The sequence below is a fragment of the Notamacropus eugenii genome, chromosome 2, assembly GCF_028372415.1.
Source record: "Notamacropus eugenii isolate mMacEug1 chromosome 2, mMacEug1.pri_v2, whole genome shotgun sequence".
Lineage (NCBI taxonomy): Eukaryota > Metazoa > Chordata > Mammalia > Diprotodontia > Macropodidae > Notamacropus > Notamacropus eugenii.
Window position 1 is genome coordinate 220,973,398 of NC_092873.1, and position 14,116 is coordinate 220,987,513.

At 35.1% G+C, this 14,116-nt stretch overlaps 1 protein-coding gene across 3 annotated transcripts in view; it reads right to left on the minus strand.

Annotated features, from left to right (window-relative positions):
* Nucleotides 1–14,116, minus strand: part of HBS1L (HBS1 like translational GTPase) — a 125,448-nt gene that overhangs the window by 85,188 nt on the left and 26,144 nt on the right. The window contains exon 1 of one of the 3 annotated variants that reach the window (XM_072643406.1): nt 1,749–1,856. The exons of the other annotated variants lie outside the window; for them this stretch is intronic. Within the exon in view, the coding sequence (XP_072499507.1) occupies nt 1,749–1,780 (32 nt within the window). The 5' untranslated portion in view covers nt 1,781–1,856. Of the gene's footprint in view, nt 1–1,748; nt 1,857–14,116 lie in introns of those variants that run through there. 3 annotated transcript variants of the gene reach the window in all.

Here is a 14,116-nt window from a genome sequence, read left to right on the forward strand (position 1 = left end):
GACTTAGAGGAGACAGTACAGCTGTTTTCAAATATGTGAAGGGCTGTTCTGTTAAAAGATCTGATGTACTCTCCTTGGTTCCAGAGAGAATTAGGAGTATTGTAGTGAGTGGAAAAGCAAATTTAGGCTTCAAGGAAAAACTTCATAACAATTAGAGCTTTCCAAAGTGAATGGGCTTGCCTTAAGAAGTACTGAATTTTCCAACACTAGAGGTCTTTGAGTGTAGGTCACTTAATTAATATTAGAGAGGTTATAAAGAACAGGGTGGATTACAATGTAGGATGTATAATGTTGTGGAAGATCATGGGAAGGGAAAAAAATGGTCATGAAGATGGCTTTTGAGAATGGAACTTGGATTTCTGGAACACAGTTTACAATACAAGGAATTACAGGTTCCATGACAGGAATGTAATAAGGACTAGTAAGAATATCTTTATCTTAATCTCTTAAATGAAAAGGAAAGTAGAAGGAAAACAATGCCTATGTATACCCATGGAACTATATATATATACCAAGCAGAATAGCTATGAAGTAGGAAAAAAAAAATCTAATGTCCATAAGACACATTATCAAAGAAAAAGCCAGTGGTTAAATTTTTGACAGGACTTTGGGATTACAGATCCCAAAACGGTAGGGAAAGACCTCAGAAATCAACTAGTATGCACCACTACCGCTCTCCCCTCATCCCATTTTACAGTTGCCACAAAGTATATAGGTAAAATGAACTAAATACTCTAGTGCAAGAAGGAAAATTTGTCCCCACAGGTATCACCAACAGGCCGATTAAGACCAATGACTGTAACAGAACTTAAGATAAGCAGGATAGATAACCTTATTCAAGATAAGCAGAAGAGGTAAAAGAAGTTGAATGGGAGGGTGAAATAAACCTTTCAGCGATGCTGTATGCCACAATGGACAGACATCCTGTCTTTGAATCAGAGACTTGGACAAGTCCTGCCTGCCACATACTAGCCATATGATTCTGGGCAAGTCATTTAACCTCCCACTGCCTTAGCAGTGTCTAACACTGTAAATTACAAAAAGGGAGTTTCCACTTCAGGCGTTCCCTACACTAAAGCAATCATGATCAGGCCTGGGGAAAATTTTTTTAAAAGATGAATAAATCCAATCTAGCCATGACGTTTTCTTTAAATGACAGAGGCCTTATGAAACAAAAATTGAATTAAAAATCAGCAAAAAAAAGTATATAAGAACTATTCTCTGGTATTAATTACTGTATGTACAATAAGTTTTAACTCTCAAATCATACTATTAACAGTAATGATATCTTTTAACAAACTGTCTAGTGTCAACAAATTATTAAATCTATTTTCCCATGTTTCTGTGTAAGAACACAGGAAAAGGCAAGGTGAAATTCCACTTAGAGTTATGCTCCTGAACAATGATATCAGCAAAACAGTTCAGAAACCATAGTATCAAGATGGCACTGAGAAAGAAATGAGGATATACAATGAGTAATATCAGTGGACACAGTACAAGAACTTATTTCCTAAATTTGTAATTCATTTTCCAGAAAAATCTGTGTGCAACTGTAAATCTGAAATGCTCTATTAAAGCAATTTTTACATAAGATATATTTTGAAGATCCACAATTTTGTTAGTGGAGGCACTCCTTCTTTCCACTGATTGATGTAGATGGTAACCCCTCCATGTCTTAGAAGACAATCTTTGTAAGTTGTTGTGGCTGAAAAAATTCACTGCCTGTTGATGATCCTCTTCACACTTACCTAGGCTGATTTTCAGAAGAAATAATGTTCATCACTGGGCTGGTCCACAGAGCCTTTCCAGCTTGGTAGGACCTGTCAGATCTTGAAACTCACTTCAATGGCATAGCTTCCAAGAACCCAGGGTCACTTATATGCCACAGTAAGGCATCAGAGTAGAGATTTAGTAGAAATCCATAAAAAGATTAAATCTACATGTACTTTCAACATGTGTTAATTAATGCAAAAATTACCACAGAATATATATTATAACAAATATACAAAAGTAAATGTTATAAATTAATCTTCTTCAACAATACTTAAGCAATTAGGACTGAGTTTCCTTTGGAACTTCTCTAAGTGAGCAATAACTGAATTTCTTATGAAGTAATCTCTAAAAGAATGACTAGCAGAAAATTCTAAGTATATGAATCCTATTTGGAGAGGATAAAATTGTGTTTTCAAGTAAGATATAGAGAAAATAAATCAATTTTTCAAACAGCACTGGAGTGTAACTCTGACTCTACTTCGAACTAATTTATAACCAGAGGAAAGATACTTAACCTTTCCAGATCTTAGGTTGTTCATTTGCAAAATAAAGAAACTGAATCAAATGATTTCATGGTCTGTTTCATTTCTAAAATCTACTATTATAAGTACACAATATTTCTTTTAAAATTTTGATGCTACGTTTGTGCTACACTTTGAGGCGATTGCCTTCTTCCCCTTCAAATGCATATTCTTAATATAATTTCAAGACTTGACAGAGTTAAATGAAAGCAAATTTTACATTAAGGCAATTACAAAAGAGTTTTGAAATTTTCTTCAATCCTTGATATCATTTGAATCATCCTAAATTTTAGTCAGATGATACTCCTGTAATTAAAATAAAATAGGATAAGGTTTTTTTATCTATGTTTGAAATTGTTAACATCGAACTGGAGGGAAAAAATGTAAAATAAGGGCTAAAATACACTCTGTATTAAAATGCTATCACTAACCACTGTAGTATTTAAGTATCAGTAGCAAAAAAAAAAAAAAATCCCTGAAAAATAAATTCCACAAATTCAGACACAGTGACAAACTTTAAATTATGCAAACCATATAATACTGAGTTCTCAAAATCTAAAATTCATACAAATACTGATCGCTCTCAGAGTTCATAATCAAAACTTAAACATTAGGGCATCTCAACATTTGTAAAGTTAGGCTTTGTACTACAACTGCAATACTTCAACGGATCTATAATCTCATTGATGGGGAAATTCCCAATAACCATGCATACCCTAATACCACCAACGCTAAAGTGAAAAGTCTACTACACAAGGCCACCACAAGTAGACCCCACTCAACAGTCCTCCCTCTCAAACTCTTGAGACTGTGGGATACAAATGGAACACAAAGGCTCACTTTTCAGTCTATTTCTCTAAAAAACAAGTTTTATGCCTTTTCTCTTATACAGATTCTTTTTCATAATGTGCTTAGGCTTGTTTATGTTCACCAAAGATTGCCATCCTCAGGTTTTCATTAAGGCCACCCTCAATTTCTAATTCAATCTTCCATGACTTAACAGTCATAAAGCAATCACTAGAAAAATACTGGCTTTATCAATCCATAAGCATGTGTTAAGCACTTACTATAAGTGAAGCCTTATTCTGAGTGCTTGGAATACAAAAACAAAACAGCCTCTTTCCTAAAAGAGCTTGCATTACATTATTAGGGAAACAACCCATACTCAAACACAAAATATATGCAAAGTAATTGGGGAAAGAAGAAAGGATTAGAAGGAAAGGAAATCCACATGTGGGAAGTGTCCTTTAATGTGAGATTTGAAAAGAAGCTAAGGTAGATGAGGGAATACATTCTAAGCATCAGGAACAGTCTGTATATAAACGATGGCAGATGGGAGATGGACTGTCACATATAAGGAACAAGAACTGCTTGGTTAGAACATAGATTATATGAAGGATATTAGGAAATAAGCCAGAAAAAGTAGGATACAGCCAGACTGCAAAGGGTTTGAAATGTCAGAAGAGTTTGCATTATATCAAAGGGTCAAGAAGGAACCAAGAATGCTTTTTCAATAGGAGAGTGACACACAAATCACTGCCTTAGGAGAATCATTTTGGCAACCGTGTTGGCAGAATTAGAAAGGAAAGAAGTTGATGGTAAAGAAACCAATGAGCTTGTTAATGCAATAGTCCAGGAGAGAAATAGTGAGGTCCTGAATTAGGGTCACAGTTCTGAGTGGAGAGTAAAGGATGGTTACATGTTGTGAAGGTAGAAACAAACTTTATAACTGATTGAATATGGGGAGGTGAAGCCAAAGATTGTAATAAAACTGTTTATGAACAGTGGATATAGAACCAGCCCTGGAGTCAGGAGGACTTCAGTTCAAATTGGGCCTCAGACACTTGATATTAATAATAGATGCATGACCCTGGGCAAGTCACTTAACCCTGATTGTCCTGCAAAAAAAATTTTTTTAAATAAGAACTTTCATATAAAAAAAGCAGCTCTGATCTGATCATTACTATTAGATGACGTCTAAACAGAAACATATGCTCATTAAAGGTCTCCACAACAACTACAGAGAAGAATCAGCATGAGGTATTTTGTTCTATCATCTCATCTGGATATTGTTTTATATCACCTGCATTTCCCAACAAATCCCTTCCTGCTTCCCAATCTAAGAGAGTCAAGCCTGATAACAAAAATAAAATTTTTCTTAAGTTCTACAAAATTAATCAATAGGTTGAAAAGTTATATGCAGTACTCAAATTTCATAGTCTCCCACCTCTGCAGGGAAAAGTAATTTCCAATTTTCTAATTTAGGAGTCAGGGTTGGTCATTATTTTCCCCAATATTCTCTTGTGACTGTTTTGTTTTTTCCACTTGTATTGTTATAGTCATGCATATTGCTCCACATTGATTCTGTTCCACTTCACTTTCTATCAGTTCATATAAGTCTTACTATGCTTCTCAGTAATCATTCCGCTCATCACTTTTACAGAACTTTAATTCCATTAAAATCAAGCACTATAATTTAGTCTTTCCCCAATCAGTGGAGAATTACTTTGTTTCTACTTCTCTGCTGCTAAAAAAGTGTTGCTATATACATTTTGGTGCACGTGATCTTTTTTTAATTACTGATCTACTTTAATATGTCTAGCAATGGAAATCACCAAATGAGAGTTCAAAAAGACCTCAGTGACCACTTAGTCCATCCCTGCACTGAAAGGAATCCCTGTCATAACAGATCTGAAAAAATGTTTGTCCATACTCTGAGGGACCACCACCTGTTGAGGCAATAAATACCACTTTTGGATAAACTTAATTGTTAGGGAGTATTTCCTAAAATCAAGTCTCAATTGACCTCTCTATTCTCCAGGGTAAATATATTCAGTTACTTCAATCAATTTTCATGACATGGACTCAAGGTCCTTCACCAATATTGGCTGACGACCTCTTTTACAGATCATCAGCATTCTTTTTAACTTGTGATATGCAGAACGGAATAATCCTCTTAACGTGCAGACTAGGACAGAGTACAGGATTAGTATCACTTTATTTCTGGAAATTTTGCCTCTTTTAATATAGCATAAGATTGTATTAGCTTTTCTTGCTGCCACATCACACTGCTAAGCTTATACTCTACTAAAACTTCCAGCTGTACTGCAAAGAAACTGCTCTCTAACCTCCCTCAATATGGACTTGAGGATTTTTTGAACCCAAGTGTAAGGCTTCGCTAATTCTGCTAAATTCCATCTTATTAGATTTACTCTAATTCTATCTAGTTCTTTCTATGCCATGACTTTCATCTGCTGTGTTAGTTAACCCTCCCACCTTGGAGTATTTTGCCAGTTTGATGAGCATGCTATATAAGATTTTACACAAATCACTGACAAAAATGTTTTTAAAAAAGCATTGGGCCAAGCACTAATCCCTTTTCTGATGTTTCATACCTACATTAGTGAAGTCAACTAACATTTATAGTCTTACTGAATACTCATTATATGCAAAGTACAGGGCTAAGCACTGATGATACAAAGAAATGTAAAAGGCACAGTACCTGCCTTCAAAAAATTCTATTTTAATGGAGAAGAGACAACCTACAACCTATGTATAGAATACAAGAACTATAGAGAGTAGAAGGAAGATAAATTCAGACAGAAAGTATTAGGCTGAATGAAAAAGGAAGGAGGGGAGAAGCACAAACTAGGAAAAGATTCCTGTGTAGGTGGAATTTGAGTCTTAAATGAGGTCAGGAAAAGTTGAGAGGGACAGATGAGGGAGAACACTCCAGGCTTAAAGGACAGCCAGTGAAAAGGCAAAACGTCAGAAAATGGAAAGTCCTACATAATGAAAAGCAAGAACAACGCCACTGTATTCTAGTAAATGTGTGAAAGAGTAAAAAGATGGAACATGGGAAGGGGGGAGTTAAAGGAGCTAGTTGAAGACTTTAAAAGTCAAGTAATTTTGTGTTAGTTCCATAAAGTAACAAGGTATCATTGGAGTTCTTTGACTACGGAGTTGATATGGTCATTAAGTGCACTTTAGGAAAATCAGAGATAAGTATGGAGAAGTAACATGCTGAAGAAGACAGCCAAGATGGGATCAAAAGATTTGTTTTGGCAAGAGGAGCTACCTCTTTGTTTGAGACAGGAGGTGGAAAAGATAATGGGGGAAAGTGATCAAATGTGAGATGAAGAGAGAAGACAGTATTGTTAGGAAGTGTTTCTTGGTGTAGTCTTGGCAAGTCACTGGACCTCAGTGTCCTCACAGAGAAAATGAAAGAGTTGACCAAATGACCTCTGAGGTCCTTTCTAGCTCACAACCCATGATCTTATTATCTCTGAGGCACTCTTCTAGACATTTTCTGCCATGATGACAGCGAACCCTGAACAACTATTCTTGGAGCTTGGCCATTCAAACAGTTCCATATTTTTCTAAGTGCATCTACATCTCTCCATTTTCTCCACAAGAATATGCAACACTTTTCCAAGTGCTTTCCTAAAAATCTACGTAGACTGTATTTACAGAATTTCCCTCATTGACCAGTCTAGTCACTGTGTGAAAAAGTTAGGTATTACCTGTTCTTGATGAAGCAATGCTGGCTCTTAGGAATTATCACTTCCCTTTCTAGGGAACAGTTGGAAGGTTTTCCTTACATGATGCCTACATATGCTTCTCTGTAACTTCACCCAGCAGTTCTAACCTAGGGGACCACAAAGGCCAAATCTAATAGCTCTTCTACATAATAATCCCATAAATAATTTAAGAGAGCTATAATATCTACCTTAAACAAGCTAAACATCCCAAATTCCTTCAACAAATTCTCACATGGAAGTACCATTATGAAAAGTCTCTTTTTTATTGTCCAAGAATCTGTGATATCTGTTTGGGTAATACTTCCTCCAAAGAAGGATGTGGGTTAAAAAAAAAACAAAACAAAACCATCTCCTGATGACTAAGGCTCTCCAACTTAGCATGGCTAAACTTTTAGACAACAGACATGCACCCTATTGTAAAACCTTGTATTCGATTAGGAACCCAGAAGTACCTCCATACCATGAGTTATCAATGTAGGATTATAATAGAAGCTAAAGTAATTATGAGGTGGTGGCACAGTGGATAGATCACTGGGCTTTGAATCAGAAAGACCTGAGTTCAAAACTGGCCTCAGACACGAACTAGTTTTGTGAACCCTGGACGAGACATTTAACCTATCTGCTTCAGTTTACTCAACTATAAAATGGAAGTAATAATAGCACCTACCTTGCTGGGCTGTTGTGAAGATCAAATAAGATGATAGCTATAAAATGCGCTTAGGACAGTGCCTGACACATGGTAGGTACTATGAAAATGCTTATTCCCTTCCCCCTCTTCCCTTTGCAAAATTTAAAAATGTGTTCTTCTATCAGTTCTTTAACACATACTGATTATCCAAACCATCACTAGCTTAAATTTTAGACTGGTAATGAAGGAGAGAAACCAAACAAACCTAAGACTGCAAACCAGAATATCAACTCATACTTATGAAAATAAAATTAAGATTTAAATCCCAACTTCACACTGAAAACCAAACAGCAGTACTAACCGTAAAAGACCAATAACAGTCAAGTAACAGTCAAAGTAAGTGCTCCAAGGCTATGAAGGAGACATTAGGGGAAAGCAGGATTAGACAGAAAAGATAGGGAAAAAAATCAAATAGTTATGGAACATCACAGCAAGGTTAGGTAGAGAATAAATTAGAAGAAAATAAAAAGCCACCAGAACTGAAGGACACAGTCATTTATCAGTCTCTCAGAGCTGTTTAGTTTCTCTGCTAAAAAACCAGCTGCTTTATGCTCCTCATCCTGGATTCCATGTAAACATCACTCTTCATCTTTCTCTCTCTTCCTTTTGGCATCAGGATTTTTACCTGGCTGTCTACTGTCTACTGAAGAGTCTCCATCAATGCTCAAATGCTGCTATTTCCCGATCATGTGCTTCTTTTGTAGTGCCTATTCTTCTTGGCACACATTAATTCACTCAGCAAGTATTTAACAAGTACCAATAAAGAAATGAAAAGTGGCATTTTACAGTGAGGAGAGTGTTGGATCTCAAACATTTACTCAAGTCTCAGACTACTTACTACTCTAGTGGCCTTTGTCAAATTAGTTAATCTTTAATTCCTTACCTATAAAATAGGTGGGTAGAACTGGGTCCTTCTGACTCTAAATCTAAGATCATAAATACCTCAAGATGTAAAGGGACAGCACACATAAATAAGCTCCACACCACTATCCAGCAGAGATTTTTTTTTATTTTATAATATATCCACAATTACAATCTGCCACCATAAAAGAAGAAATGAATACCATCCCAAGCTGTAAGGAAAATCAATTAAAATCTCAAAATTAGATGGGAACTTTCTATTGCTGCTACTGTGGGGAGGTAGGTATGTCTCTGAAGGCTTGAAAAATAACTAGTGCAAAAGCATGGAGACATGAAATGGAGTATTATGTGTGAGGAACTTTTGTAAAAAAGTCAACTGGACATCAAGAAGTAATAATAACTTACTGTAGTGAAAACTGTATATGACAAAAGGATGAAAAAGCTAGAAATGTCAGTCTCAAATGTTAAAGTAACCATTCTACTTAACCTTCTGCTTAAAAATGTCTCCCAAAATTGAAGCCCAGAAATGAACAGCCTATTCCATTAAGTGCTCTCACCAGGGAAAAATATAGCAGAATTCTTACCTTTCTCTAGGCAATTAAATTTTTTTAATTAAATTTTTTTTTTTAATTAAAAGAAAACTTGAAACTTTTTAGTTTACTTCAATATTCATATTATACATACACATACACACACTTGCTGCCACACTGTTTTGGTGCACATAGGGCCTTTTTGTCTTTGACCTGTTTGGGGAGTATATACCTAATAGAAAACATATGAACATTTTAGTCAGTCTTTGAGCAACTACTAATTGTATTCTAGAATAAGACCAGTTATAATTAGACCAGTTATAATTAGACCAGTTCACAGCTTCACCAACAATGCCTTAGTATGAAAGAAATGCGAAGTATGTAAAATATTAGACAATAATGCTCCCCACAAAAGGCATGTGGAAAATATTAGACAATAACGCTCCTCACAAAAGGCAATGATAACAACTATTACTCCATACGCCTGATTTTTCACCTTTATAGAATCTTTGAAAAATTATCTGTATGGCATATAAAGTACACTTATACATAAAATATGAGATGGGAAAGGTAGGCTTTTAGAAAGATTCTCTAGAAAATCACAACTTTATAGTCACAATTGACAGTAAGGTTAAGAGCACTACAATGTCCCACTATAGGACTTGGCTGAGCAAAACAAACTTACGGACTCTTCACCAACAAGGATTTTCTCTCATCATGATATTAAAATGCAAAATGCTGTTGTAATTACAGAGAGCCAGCATTCATCTTCTTTCCAGAATACCACCATCCTTTCAGTCAAGCATCCAGATTTGTAAACTTGTAGTTATCCCCCTCTGTTCACTCTCATCAGCCTCCCCCATCCCTATATCGAATCAGTGGTTAAGTTTCATCAATTAGATCTTTACCTCCTGCATATATTTGGTATATCTACCAAAGACTCTCATCATCATGATGAAGAATTGTGCAAATTAAGGTTCAAGATTCACTAGAGATGATGAGGTCCACCAGATACTCCTGTTTACAAGTAATTGATTACACCAAGCTCCAGAAATTCCTAACTATTGCAAAGAAACTGGTCTAACTATCCATACAGGTAAAAAGGAAAAATGCCCATTATCCCAATTGCTATGGGCAGCTCAGAGACTATTTCATAAGTGTATCTATTTCAGACAGTCCTATAGACAGAAAGATTGGGTCCAGAATAAAATAAGGAGAGAAGCAGACTACTTTTAGGTAACTGCAGAGTGGCATTCCCCAAAACAAGTGGTCAAATGATACGAAAAATTTACAAACAAAAAATGTAACTTGCCAATAATCTGAAAAATTGCTTAAAATCACTAATAAGGCAAATGCAAAATTTTAAAATTCCTGAAGGAGGTTTAAAAACCTAAACTCTGTCAAATTAGCAAAAATAGAGAAATTTACTGAAGAAATTATGGGAAGACAGGAACTCTAATTCAATGAGATACGAACACAAAGGAATATTACTGTACATTAAATAGTAAGAGATAAAAATTTCAGAGAACCATAACAGTATTGTAGAAAAAGTAATAATGGAGAAAGTAGAGTCAAAAGAATACGCACAATAAACTACACTATAAAGTCAACACTAAGCCATCAAAGTAAGGTCAGATAGAATGGAGAAAGAAAGGACTCATCCTTCCATAAGGATGGATGTTATCCATCCATCTAATCACGTTAAGTTCTAGGAAAGATTTTATTAAGATAAGGAGTGTGCTTCAAAAATTTACATGTATGTAAATATCCTAGAACTTCAGGATGCATTTGTAGCTATAAAAAAAGTTATAGTTTAAAATGATTAATTCTAGTCTATTTTGCACACAAATTGAACAGGAAGAGGCTCTGAGGCTTAGTGGAGAGAGTATTACATTTGGAAATAAGAAAACCTGGGTTCAAATCCTATCTCTAAAACTTAGTAGCTATGTGAGCAAGGGCAAGCCACATTACCTCTCAAAGATACAGGCACCCCTAAGACTTACCTAAGCTACAAATCTGACATATCAAAATAATCAAATGATCTTACATCTGTTTTAAAAAAAGGTGGGGGGAGGAGGGGGAGAATCAGGATTTAACAATACCTTAAAGGACCAAGCAAATTTTTGAGTCAACTGATGTATCTGATCCTTCTCATGTTAAATGCCTACTCAGTGATTTGTAAAGTCATGCCATAAGGACTTCTCCTTCTGACAAAATCAGTTACATCAAATGTTACTAACTTTTTAAGAGTCTATTAAAACAAAGGTTCTAACTGTATATCCAAAAAGTACATGTATAAGAAGATTAAAAGTAATAAGAAATGTTAATTTCCTGAACACCAAGAAATAATTTATATTAATCAAAATATTAACTTATACCATTTCAGAGAACTTCAGATCAGCTAGAGTGTTTTTAGTACCTTTTGTTCTATTAATGACATCTTAATAATGACCCACATTTTTAAACCAACTACACTATGACATATCTCAAGTTTAGAAAAATGCATGACTTTTTATATTAATTTTCATCAGCAAATGAAAATTGTTATGCTAGTTTTCATGAGTATATATTTTGTTTGAAGGGGTTTTTTAAATTTTTGTGATTATCAATGAATATAGCTAATATTAAAGAATTACATGCTAATGACAATACTATTAACTAGCTTCCTACATAAGGATAACAAGAAAGGTTAATCTAAACACATAAAAGATTCCTTTCCTAGGACTTTGGTGTATCTACTTCTTTAAAAGAACTTAAAATCAGCCAAAAGTATGAATAAGTTTGAACATGAGTTAACAGATTCAAGCCAGATTTTATACAATGATATTCATTGGGTTTTGAGCAATTACCCTCCAGTTTAGTTGGCAGCTATAAAATTCTACGATATGTTTATGATTTTTCTGTCAAGGCTATCTTTCTAACAATCTAAGTATTACTGCTAGAAGCTTTATTTTAAAAAAATGAAAAGACAGTCTGTTATCCAGCAGCACAGATTTTTTTTTTCCTGTGAATTATTTAGGTTCTTTTAAGGTTTCAATGGTAAATGATTGTCGCAAAAAAAAAAAATTTAATTTCCCTACAAGATGGTGAGTCCTCTCTTGTAAGATGTTTTTTTATATACATCAAAATCATATAAGATGAGTAAACTCAAAATGCTGAAAACAACTGGCCTTTACCATTCACAATACAATGAAATGTCTTAAAAATTCCCAGGGCTACTCTGTAAAAATTTCAGGTAATATTGGAAAACCAGTGTCGCAATTCAATATACTCTTAATAAACCTAAGTTTCATATGAAAATGGTTGTTTTTAAAAAAGGCCTCTATAATTTAGGGAGAACTGCACAAATGTGAAAAATTTCAAATTTCTAATTTGGTAGTAAACAATTCTAAACTTAAGCCACCTCCATCAGACACTGAATGCACAGAGGCAGAGGTACAACTGTACCAATGGAAATGTCCAACCACACTCCCTAATCTTTAGGGTAAGGTCAATCTCATTCCACACCTGGACAATCCTGGGCAGTTCCAGCATTTATACAGAAGTAGCTAGACAAACTACAGAACAATAAACCTGAAACCTTAAATTAGTGCAGAACTTAAACCAAGGCTGATATAAGCCAACTTACCCCTTCTTCTATCTATATCCCTTGAGCTGGCCTAGGACCAGCTCAGTCTCCAAGTAGATTGTTTTGTGAAATCTTGTTAAAAACTATCATAGTCAATGTTAAAGAAGTACAAACTAATCTAATGATTAGTATGTGCTAAGCTCCCAGAAGATCTATCCAAGGATAAATAACAGAAAATAGGTTCATCTTATTATCTGTATCTATAAGATACCCCAATTTTATATAACAGAAACTAGTACATCAAAATTATAGCTGAATCCATGGAAAAACTATGTTTGCTCAGTAAAAGAAACTGGAAATAAAACTGATCATGTAACTATTGTATTTTAGCTGCCATCTATCTTCGACAGAAAAAGTAACTCCTACACTACTTACTTAAGTCTAATTATAAAAAGGAAAACATAATCAATTAAGCAAATATCTGTTTATTAATTTATTTTTCGCAAATGTTTATTAAACCTACCAGGCACTGTGCTAGGATGGGGAATTAAAACCAAAAAAGCCCTACCCTCAAAATGCATATATTCTACATGCTACAAAAGGATAGGCACAAGGGGTTCCAGATGGGTGAGGCTTTGAGAGGATGCCTAAGATTATACTACTTATTAAATGGCAGGGCTAAAATTCAAATCCAAGTCTCTCTTGATTTTTTGAGAGTCTCTCCACCAGTTGAACAAACATTTATTAAGCACCGTATATATGGCAGGCACTGTACAAAGTGCTATCAGGCTGACCCTCATAAATGCTGCACGTATAAGGCTGGCTCAGCATAGAGATGGAGGAGGCAGCTACCTACAATTCTACAGGGAATGCACATTCCCAATTATCAGCCAAAAAAGCAACACATATCCCCAGAGAGTCAAAAATATTTCCAGTGCTTTACTATACTCCTAACTCAATTGCAATTTCCCCTTATTCAGTCACTTCTTTGGGCTGAATAACAATGTAGTATCTCTCAGTAAGGAGACCTTCTAGTACTGGTTAGCTGATGATGTCAGCTAATTATCATCTCAGGGCACAAAACTTGGAAACTTCAGGATAGGGAAGATTTGGAGAAAGGATGGAACTGAACATAGCAAAGACAGGCTACTGTTGATAGAATGTCCTTGATCCCATGAGGATGGGTCCCAAAAGGAAAAATGAGGGAAAATATGAGGGAGATAAAGAGGCCTCTTTTACTCTTTAAATTTTTTTCTGTCTGTACACATTTTGAATTCCTTTTCCCACTGAGATTGAATCTTCCCTTGTGACAAAGAAAATTATGAAAAAACATCCAATACTGAATGTAATATTCTCTCCTACACATTCCGTCATGAAGGGAGGATTCAGGAATATGGGAGCATAGATTTAGAGCTAGAAAAGGCCTCAGAGGCCATCAAGTTCAATCATCTCATTTAACAGAAGAAATTAAGGATCACACGATTACTATGTGTGTGAGGCAAGATTTGAACCCAGGTGTTCAGACTCCAAGTACAGTGTCCTCTCACATTGTTTCATTATCTGTTCTCTAGGACGCTCCCTGAATTTTCAGTTAGTCCGACTTCTTTTTACAGGTCTTTTAATTTACACTGTGG